Source organism: Ctenocephalides felis, unplaced genomic scaffold (assembly GCF_003426905.1).
Source record: "Ctenocephalides felis isolate EL2017-DRISC unplaced genomic scaffold, ASM342690v1 CF-g0.4_SCAFFOLD_00845, whole genome shotgun sequence".
In the NCBI taxonomy this organism is placed as follows: Eukaryota; Metazoa; Arthropoda; class Insecta; order Siphonaptera; family Pulicidae; genus Ctenocephalides; species Ctenocephalides felis.
The window spans coordinates 83,299,277-83,309,906 of NW_020536999.1; the positions used below are offsets into that span (position 1 = coordinate 83,299,277).

Here is a 10,630-nt window from a genome sequence, read left to right on the forward strand (position 1 = left end):
GGTGCACAAGAAAAATCTCGTATTGCCATTGAAGACAATTGACGAGTTGAATTAATGAAGAATCTGAAGAATCTTGCCTGATATTTCTAAGAATTAGCTAGAATTCAAATTCAAATTCAAATTATTTTCAATGTACAAAAAAATTGTAAATTAATTTTTTTTTTGACATTTTGAAATAAAAAAAATCTGCTCTTTATAAAAATATTGGTTTCGTCAATACAAGCAAAAAGTTTTCTGAATAATTCAAATCGAATGCGTAGTTATCTCAAAATCTGCAATTTTTTGCACATTTAGTTCTATATCTCCGAAACGGCTGGACCTGCCTTTGCAAAAATCTAATTACCACTTCTCCCGACCATTACAAATCGAATGCTTTTCAGAACATTCAAATCGGTTGATCCGTTCTCTTAAAAACCGACATTTTTAGTACTTTTTGCGCCTTTTGATATCTCTGAAGCCGCTCGACCTGTCTACGTCAAAAACTAATCAGCACGTCTCCTTATTAATAAAAATCGAATTTTTTTGAACTATTTAAATCGGTTACTCCGTACACTCGGAATCGTCGACGAAAAATTGTCTCCACACATACAAACACGCACATCCATTTTTTCTGAGGTATGCCAATATGTTCAGAAACCTCTAAAACGTGAAGATATTTACTTACCCTATGGGAAGTTTAAAAGTGTGTCAACTGTAATCAGTTCTAGGAATAGATTTCGATTAAAACCGCTCCAGCTGCATCGCCCGCTAATCGTAGGCAATATTTAGTATATAGATAGGAAATCTATCGTCATACAAAGTTTCATCAAAATCGTTAAACTATTCAAAGTACCAAAAACTAATCAAAGCGATTCCCAACTAATATCTTTAAAATAGTTTTTGAATTTCTAGATTGTATCAACATTCTGGACAAGAATGAAAATGTTTACTTTTTTGCTAATAACAAGGAAACGGCTTGACCGACCGTCGCGCAAAAGTTATAAACGTTGGTCTTTATAGAGTTACATCGGATGGCTTTTAAATTTTTGACATCGGTCGCCAGTCACTTTTGATAAAATTAGCAAAACGGATTTTTTTTGCGCCTTCGGGAAAAGTTAATACACAGTTGAATATTTCATCTCAGCGCTTGAATCTTAATTTTTGCTAGTTAAGTCAATTATTTGCACGTATCGGAAGTTCATACAACTTGCCTTAAGGCCACTTGCAACTACAGTATTTCGAAAATTTCGATTTTTTTTTTTTTTAAACTGTGCCTTTATACCAAATAAGAACGCTCGAGATCTATTAGAACGTTTTCGCGGTGGTACGGATTCATTCGGAAGGACTCGCTAATTTTCGGTATCCCTTGTGTTAATGGTTGCCAAATTCTGTTGAGTCTATGGGTATGAACGAAGTATGGTCTACGAAATGCGTAGTCTTTACGTTTTATGAAGAATTCGGCGAATTCGGAAGTTGTTCTGCGGAATACGTATGTTTAATAGCAAGTGCGAAAATTACGAAATATTATTACGATATATTATTATTTGTTTCAAAAGAACATCGTGTAATTATTGTTTAATAATGAGTAGAAAAGTAGCGTTTTGTGTTGTTTTATTTCCCAATGATACAAGTGGCAATAAGAGTATCGATGTAGTGCCGGTAGATTGGTTAATATATAATGAAGAAGAAGATTCGATTGCCCATTTTTAAATAGTTTTGAGCTATTTACTTTAAATTTAGGAGAGAATTTACTTCTTCTTTAAGATTTAGTGAAACGTCGGGCACCAGCGCCAGATAATTGGATGTGGATGTACGAGGTTATGCGAGTAGGTATTATTGTTCAACTTTTGTTATACACATGTATATATATATATATATATATATATATATATGTGTGTAAATATGTATATATATATATATATATATATATATATATTTGATTTGTGTTGTAATTTCAGATACATATCAAAATGCTTTAGAAAAGCTTAAAATATTGAAGCATAAAGAATATGCGTTTTCAACTGACCATGAGGAAACAATAAACAAAAGGCAAGATGTTTAAAAAATACAATCCCGCTAAAAGGGCGTTTTGTAAATCAGAGTAACATCGATCAACAATTGTCGGAATGTAATATCAATTTGGGCAATAAGTCGCGCAATGCTTCAAGTAAGTGTATTCTTGCTAGCAATTCATCGTGTATTTTTCTTTTTATTATTATTCAATAATTTAATTTTAATTTTAATTTTTTATTTTTTTAGTGTTCTATTTTTAATTAAAAATAAACTATTTTAGAATAGGTAAATAGTGAAAACTTTTGTGTCATTGTTATTACTCTTTTTAAAGTATCTTTTTTCTGTGTGAATTTCTTTCATTTTTAATTGATACAATTCTCTAATAATAAAGTAATTATTAAAATATTCTTTATAATTATAAAAGTTTTTCCGAATATTTTAACAATTACTTATATTATATAATTTGCCTTATTATAACTACTGGTGTATAATCTTTTTTCCGACTATTAATTTCATTAAAAATTATATTTTTTGTTAATATATTTTTATACATCTTTCCACCATACAAAGCAGCATCTTTTTCAGCAAGCCGACCTGCTTCGAAGCAAATAATATCGATGACTCTAATTGTTCCCTACGTAATCAAGGAGCATATTGTAAGTACTATACGAAATTAAGTGTCTAGTATGTACATACAAAAATGTTCAGAATTGATGTGCTGTAATTTCAAGATGTATTACTTTCAATATATTTCAAATATGCAATATAACCAATAATTATATTTTCTCTAGAATTATTTTATTTTATTCACAGATGGAAACGAATTCAACTCTTTCAAATCTTTTGTAGGAGATTGTTATCATAAATTATCCCAGCAAATCGGAACAATGCAAGGGGAGTTATTAAAATTACAAGGATTAGTGGCTAATATGGGAACTAACCCCGTTGTCACATTTGATGAAGAACACAGTCTAGTTATACCATTCAAAAATTTGTAAGACTTTCAATCATTTAATGAAAATCTGAAAAAGAATGAGTTTTTAAGAAAATTCGTGAGTATTATTTATTTATTTATATAGAATCAGTTTTGTGTAGTAAATAGTAAAGAAAATGACATTATCTCACGGAAAACATTTTTTCAGATCCATAAAATTTTTAAAAAAAGATTTAAAAATTGTTAAAAAAGTGCAGAAAAGATTCACTAATAAAGAAGTTTTAAAACATTTCACAGCGCCTAAGCCTACATCAAATAAATTAATACTGAAAGACGCTGAACTTGTGAAGTGTTTATACGGTATGTATTATTCACACTGTACACTTCTACATGGATGATTTTCTTATTTATGGTTATACATTTTCTTACACGTATAATGACAGCAGAATCAATTAAAAATCCGCGGTTGAGCCCTATTAAAGAGCAAACATTTAATCAAGCCCTCGGGAAGGTTTTAAACTATTTAAGTCCAAGATGTCAATAAAAGTTAATAAAATATCACATAATTAACATTTGTTATTTATTATTGTTATATATTAAAATAATGTTATAATAACTCTAGCTCTTAATCAGAAACTAGAAACCATCAAACAGCTAAAAATAAAATTTTTGTTTCTTGTAGAAATGTTTTTTCTATATCATTTGTTGTTTTAAAGTAAAATTTTTAATGCATTAATGCTTTAACGTTCATCTGCCATACATGTACCGTATCATATATTATCTTAATTTCTGGCACCTCTCAGCTGCTTTTTGCCAATAATTCATGAATTTATTATACATGCTCTAATTGTTTCTAGGTTCATAAGTAAATTGAAATTTTTGTCAGATGACAGTTTTCATTCATTTGCTTAACAATGTCTCAAATATTTTCAATGGCAAACATGTCGTTTTATGCATTTTTTTCCATTTCTATAATATTACTATATTTTTATAATCACATACATCATAAACATTTTTTTTAGCAATCTTCAGAAAGATTTATCAAAATCCGAATAATGGTTTAGGAGGAGTATATTTACATACATCATTACAGAAGAATTTTATATATAAGATATAAAATAAAAACCTTATTTTTTCAATTTTTTTTTATTTAAAATAAACTGCAAAAATTGCTCTGCATATCGTACATTGGACAAACAAAACAAAAATTATGTGGTGCATGACATCATGACTAAAGGAAAAAATGAAATTTTTGGGAATTTTGTAATTTTGGATTTTTTTTAATATTATTGAAAATGATCACTAGACACATGCACGTCAAATTATCAGATATATTTAAGTATGAATTTCGTTTATATTTCTATGCGTTCCTTACATAGACTTTATATTACATGTAATATAAGGTCTATTGTTCCGTACCAATGTTTATCCATTATTCTCGCGGCGCTTACGCGCTTTGATATTTCTTCTCTAAAACAGCCACGCAGCACTATTGCCTTGAAAAAAAGTTCAAAATTTTCAAAAATTTTCGAATAAAATTTCTAATTTTTAAAAAATGTAATATTTTCCTAAAAATTTAAAACAGTCATTTTTTCGAAATTTTCAAAAAATTTTAAAGTTTTTTTTGAAAATTTGGAAGTTCCAGCAATTTGTTTTAGGACACGATGTCATGCACTACTAGTTAACTTAACGTTAATGATTAATAAATAAAGAAATAATGAAATTTTCTTATTCTTATGTTGGCAACAATGACATGATTGCGACGCCATTTCAGTTCGTTTAACGAAGTTCTTCTAACTGTCAAACAAATTGTTTAATGGACTGATCGAACATTTTTGTTTTCATTTATTTAATTATTGAACAGAGTTATTGATTAAATGTTGTAATAAATATATTACATAAACATAAATGCATAATTATTAGTGTGTATTAAAGTGCAGTGAATGTAAGATTGATTGATTAACATAAAGGTAGTGTAAAATACTTTAAGGTTATTTCACATGATTAACTTTTCTTATATTTATTTCATACAGACAGAATTGGAAATATTTAATTTTAAATAGAGGGCGCAAAGTATAATAAAAAAAGTCGATTTACCTTTTTATATTTTGGCTCTGCAATAAGCCAAAAGTTTGGAACAAATAGTTGACTCAAATTCACTGTTTGTCAAATATATTTTGAGGAATTATCTTGGCGGCATACATTGTTCAAAATTTATTGCTTACTGCTTATTGACTAATTAGCTACAGTTAATTTAATGTAAGAATGGATTAAATGATAAAACATGCTTAAGAAATATGTTATGTTTTTGTTCAGTTAGTTTTAAATTGTTTCATTCACTTTTACTGGAATTCGGTCTAGTTCGATTAGAACCAAACTTTGTTATAGCCCGAAAATGAAGGCACAAGATATATTAAAAAGGTGATTGATAAATAGAAACTTGTAATACATCGTGATGCTGCCGAACTCTATTAAGGGGTTAGGGGTACTCAGAGGCACGAAAAAATGAAAGTTTTCAGTAATTTTTTCTTCACATATATAAAAATATGCATTATTAAACAATGTTTTGACTTGCAGTAACAAAAATTAAAAAAAAAAAAACATATCCAAAGTTATAGTAGGTGTTTGTGTTGACCATGTTAAAAAACAAGATCCTTGCTGAGACAATTAAAAGTCCTTGGAGATTCGTCTAAAATCGGTCGAACAAAAAAAATAGTTTTAAAAATATAGAATCCTGGGTCTGATCGAAGCTTTCTGTTTTTTATTTTTAATCAACAAAATGTCGGCGCCGGGTCTTAATTGGTCTTAAAAATTCGAAATTTTTGAGAAACAGAAAATTCTTTGATCTGGCCTGAGTCTATTATGCATTCTAAAAGCTGTATAAATTTCACTAAAATCTACTGGTTACAGTTGTCACCAGTTCAACAAACATATGTAGTTTTGAGAAAAACTCATTTAAAGTTTCACATTAGATTTCCGTATAGAAATACGAATTATTATATTACTTACATCGAGTTGTCTATTCCTGGGCCATATAATAGTTCTTCAGTCATTGTGGAAGTTTCCAAAATATAATTTGCCTGATTATATTTATCAATCAATCAGGTGTTGACCGGTGATTGCATGGTGTGTGGAATTGCTGGAACCGGGTACAGGTCATCGGAGTTTCTTGGAAATAAAGATTAATTGTAGGATGATATATTTAGGGTCAGGAGTAAGGCGTTAGCAAAATAAATCTAACCATTTGTGTTGACAGAGGAATTCTAGAGAATGATTATGAATTTACATACACTCCTGTGAAATATTACAAGAAAGTAAATGCATTGACTTTCTGAATGCACTCCATGCTTTATCTGTCAACAACTAACATTTTCATTTGTATTTCTAGTTCAACAATAGCTAATGAAATACTAACCAACTATTTTTGTCAATACTTACAGAACATTCACTTGGCTCAAATATCTCAAAATGTCAGAAGCTGCTGATGATCAGATAATTAAAATTGAACCACAAGAATATCCAATCGAAGACATTAATTGAGGAAGACCCTGAATCATGTTCAGAGGATGACAAAACATGTTTCAAGAGGTTTATGAACTCCATAGTAAAGATAGAAGAGGAAGTCCAACAAGAATTAATTCAAACTCCCCCTTATAAATGTGACATGTGTAATAGATCATTTAAAAGGCTACACAATTTAAAACAGCATATGGTAGTTTATAAACGCCAGTGTACAAATTGTTCAAAGACTTTTTCAGAAGCAAGTGCATTAGAAATACACTTAAAATCTCATACAGCTGAAAAACATTCCAAATGTACAAAGTGCAATAAAGCAGTTAATAAATGTGATTTAGATCAACATATTTGTGCTCGTACCAAAGAACAAAATTTACACTTGAATGAATCTGGTGATCGAAAACAAAATATTTATGCTGATACTGCAAAGAGACCTTATAAATGTCAATTATGTTGTAAAGCATTCAAAAGATCGAACCATTTGGATCAACATATGTTCATTCATACTGGGGAACGTCCTGAAAAGTGTAAAATATGTAATAAGGCATTTGCACATACAAGAGTCTTGAAACGACATATGCTCATTCATACTGGAGAACGTCCTAATGAATGTAAAATATGTGGAAAGACATTCACCCAATCTACAAACTTGAAGAGACATATGCTCATTCATACTGGAGAACGTCCTAATAAATGTACAGTATGTGATAAGACATTCACACAATTGAGTAACTTGAATCGACACATGCTGTCTCACACTGGGGAATGCAGCAATAATTGTAAAATATGTGAGAAGGCATTCACAGATTCAAGTACCTTGAATGAACATATGAAGATTCACATTGTAGATCGTCCACACGAATGTAAAATATGCAAGAAGGCATTCATATATTCCTATCGCTTGAATAGAAATATTTTGATTCACAGTGGGGAACGGCCCCACCAATGTAAAATATGCAATAAAACATTTATACAATCGAGTCATTTAAATAAACATATTCTCATTCACATTGAGGATCGTTTCCATGAATGCAAAATATGCAACCTTGCATTCAGACTATCAAGTCATTTGAAAAAGCACATGCTTGTTCACACCAATGAGTAATTATAAATCATCAATAATGGATTTACATACTCCTGAACTGATACATGACCGCTGATAGAAATAATAATAATAATTTTATATTATTGTAATTTTTTGTATCAACAACAAGTTTTATATTTATTTTGCAAAGCAAAAGATTAAATTGATTAAACGTATTTATTATATAAAAGATTTATGTGATTCTTTCTTTTTTTTAATTTATTTATTTAATTAATATCAATATAAGCAAAGAATAAAGCTCCATAAATGTCCATAAAGAATCATTATGGACATTTTCAGTTTCTAACATTTTTTTTGTATCTTTTATAATTGTCTGTAAAATTGTATTTTTGTGAAAATGTGAATTTACTATAGGCATCAAAATCTAAATTGAATTGTTCTTAAAACCGTTCTCATAAAAAATTGTAAACGTTATTATACTATTGAATGCTCTATAGCCTATATATAGTTCTTTAGAAAAACTATTTTTTAACGTCCCGTAGGGTAAGTTATAGTAATGGGTCGTAAATCGAAATTGAAAATGTTTGCATATCTTTACGTTTGAGAGGTTTCCGAACATTTTCGCATACCTCAGAAAAAATGGATGTGTGTGTGTGTGTGTTTTGTATGTCCGCATTTTTTGGCCACGTTTTCGGGCGGACGGATCAACCAATTTGAATGAGATATGCTGATTAGTTTTTGGCAAAGGCAGATCCAGCCATTACAGAGATACGAAACAAATAGTGCAGGAAATACAAATCGAGTTTTTGAGAGAACGAAGCATTTGAATGATTTAGAAAACATTCAATTTGTAATGATGAGGAGAAGTGGTGAATAGTTTTTCATAAAGGCAGGTCCAGTCGATTCGGATATACCGATCAAAATGTGCAAAATATGGCAGTTTTTGAGAGAACTAAACATCCGATTCGAATGATTCAAAAACCTTTTTGCATTTGTTGATGAAACGATTGCTTTTGGAAAAAAATCATTTCTTTATTTTATTTTTCAAAAAAAATAATTTTCTGACTATCGAGAATAATTCGGATTTTAATTTGAATTCTGGCTAAAGTTCTAAAGCTCACTTTATATACTTGAAATAAATAATTTTAACATTGTAATTCAGTTAATATAATTCTTATAAATATTAGACTATGTCCTTCATATTAAATTTGATTGAGTGTTGTTCATTTACTTTTCTGTAAATATATATGAATTACAATATTTATAATAATCTATTTGAAAACATTTAATTTTTCTTGAAAATTTCATTACGGTACGGAAAGTTCCAGCTATTTGCCTTATGCATGATGCTATACACCACTAGTTATATTTTATATTTTTAGAACCGGAAACAAAACAGTTACAATATCATATTTATATATTCAATTAAACTTTTATAATTACATTAATAAACAATTACACATTATACTCTGTAACAAAATATTATAAATTACAGAATTAATATCCTGACAATACATGAAAAGAATTATCACAGTTGATATCACAGTTAATTAAAATTTATGTCGTCTGTTGTACATTCAAAACAATTTTATTTCTTTTAATTGTTTTTTCAAAATGCACTTGTACATTCAAATTAGATTTTTTTTTCTTATATGAATCAGAAAATGCTTTTAAAGGACTTTATAGCTTGACCAAATACCAATTCTGTTGCTCGGCATCATTGCTTGCTTTAATGGTGTTTTTGTTTTGTATGCTTTATCACATGTTTTACATATATATTGTTGTTCTCCGGAGTGCACTAAAAAGTGTTGTCTTAAATATTTTGATCGTCTACAGTCACTATTGTATATCTATTCGTAAACATGATCTTTTTGTTTACTAATAGGTGTTTCACATTCGAGGGTGATTCATAGTGAAAGTGTTTTTCAATCATTGTTTGTAAAATCATTGCTTCTTTTGTTCTGAATGTTTTATTGCTTATTTTATATTTATAGAAATGAATCATTTTATTCTGGTTTAATTTACATTTAGTTGTAAATATTCTACTGCATGCTTCATTTTTATGAAAACTTTCTCCATACTAATGAATGTCTTTTAAAACTACTTGAAGGCTTTCCCAACATGGATTATTTCATATTGTTTTAATCAGTCTCTTCTACTGATTGTTTTATTTTTTAGTTGCAAGGAAGTATTCCAGAATGGATCATTTCATGATGATTTAATTTATATTTTATTGTGGACTTTCTACTACGAGCCACATTTTTATGAAGACTTTTTCCATAGTGCACTAATAAATGTCTTTTTAAAACTCTTGAAGGCTTGATGGATCATTCATGTTGTTTTGATGAGTCTCTTCTAATGAATGTTTTATTTTTTAGTTTTAAGGAAGTATTTCAGAGTGGATCATTTCATGACGGTTTAATTTATCTTTTGTTGTGCACTTTCTACTATGAGACACACTTTTTTTGAAGACATTCTCCATAGTGCACTAATAAATGTCTTTTTAAAACTCTTGAAGGCATGATGGATCATTTCATGTTGTTTTGATGAGTCTCTTCTAATGAATGTTTTATTTTTTAGTTTTAAGGAAGTATTTCAGAGTGGATCATTTCATGATGGTTTAATTTATCTTTTGTTGTGCACTTTCTATTATGAGACACACTTTTTTTGAAGACTTTCTCCATTGTGCAGTGATAAATATCTTTTTAAAACTCTTGAAGACTTGATGGATCATTTCATGAGTCTCTTCTACTGAATGTTTTATTTTTTACTTATAGGGAAGTATTCCAGAATGGATAATTTCAAGCTGGTTTAATTTATATTTTGTTGTAAACTTTCTACTACGAGACACACTTTTATGAAGGCTTTCTACATAGTGCAGTAATAAATGTCTTTTTAAAACTCTTGAAACTGTTCCCGGGTATGGATCATTTCATGTTGCTTTAATGAGTCTCTTCTTATAAATGTTTTATTACATAATATACACTTATGTTAGTGTTCTCCAATGTGCACCTTTAAGTGTTTCTTCAAGTAGTCTGATTGGGTACTTTTATGTACATCTGATTGGGTATTTTTATGGAACATTCTACAGATAGTACCAGTCCATGTCGATTTAATGAGTTTTTTCCTTAAAATGTTTTATT

At 29.0% G+C, this 10,630-nt stretch overlaps 1 protein-coding gene across 1 annotated transcript; it reads left to right on the top strand.

Moving 5' to 3' along the window:
• Positions 1-4,755: 4,755 nt before the first annotated feature.
• Positions 4,756-7,592, top strand: LOC113363676 (zinc finger protein 708-like). Its single transcript, XM_026606152.1, has 2 exons — positions 4,756-4,896; positions 6,367-7,592. Exon 2 carries the CDS (start codon positions 6,519-6,521, stop codon positions 7,545-7,547), a length of 1,029 nt encoding a protein of 342 aa, XP_026461937.1. The 5' UTR covers positions 4,756-4,896; positions 6,367-6,518; the 3' UTR covers positions 7,548-7,592.
• Positions 7,593-10,630: the final 3,038 nt, after the last annotated feature.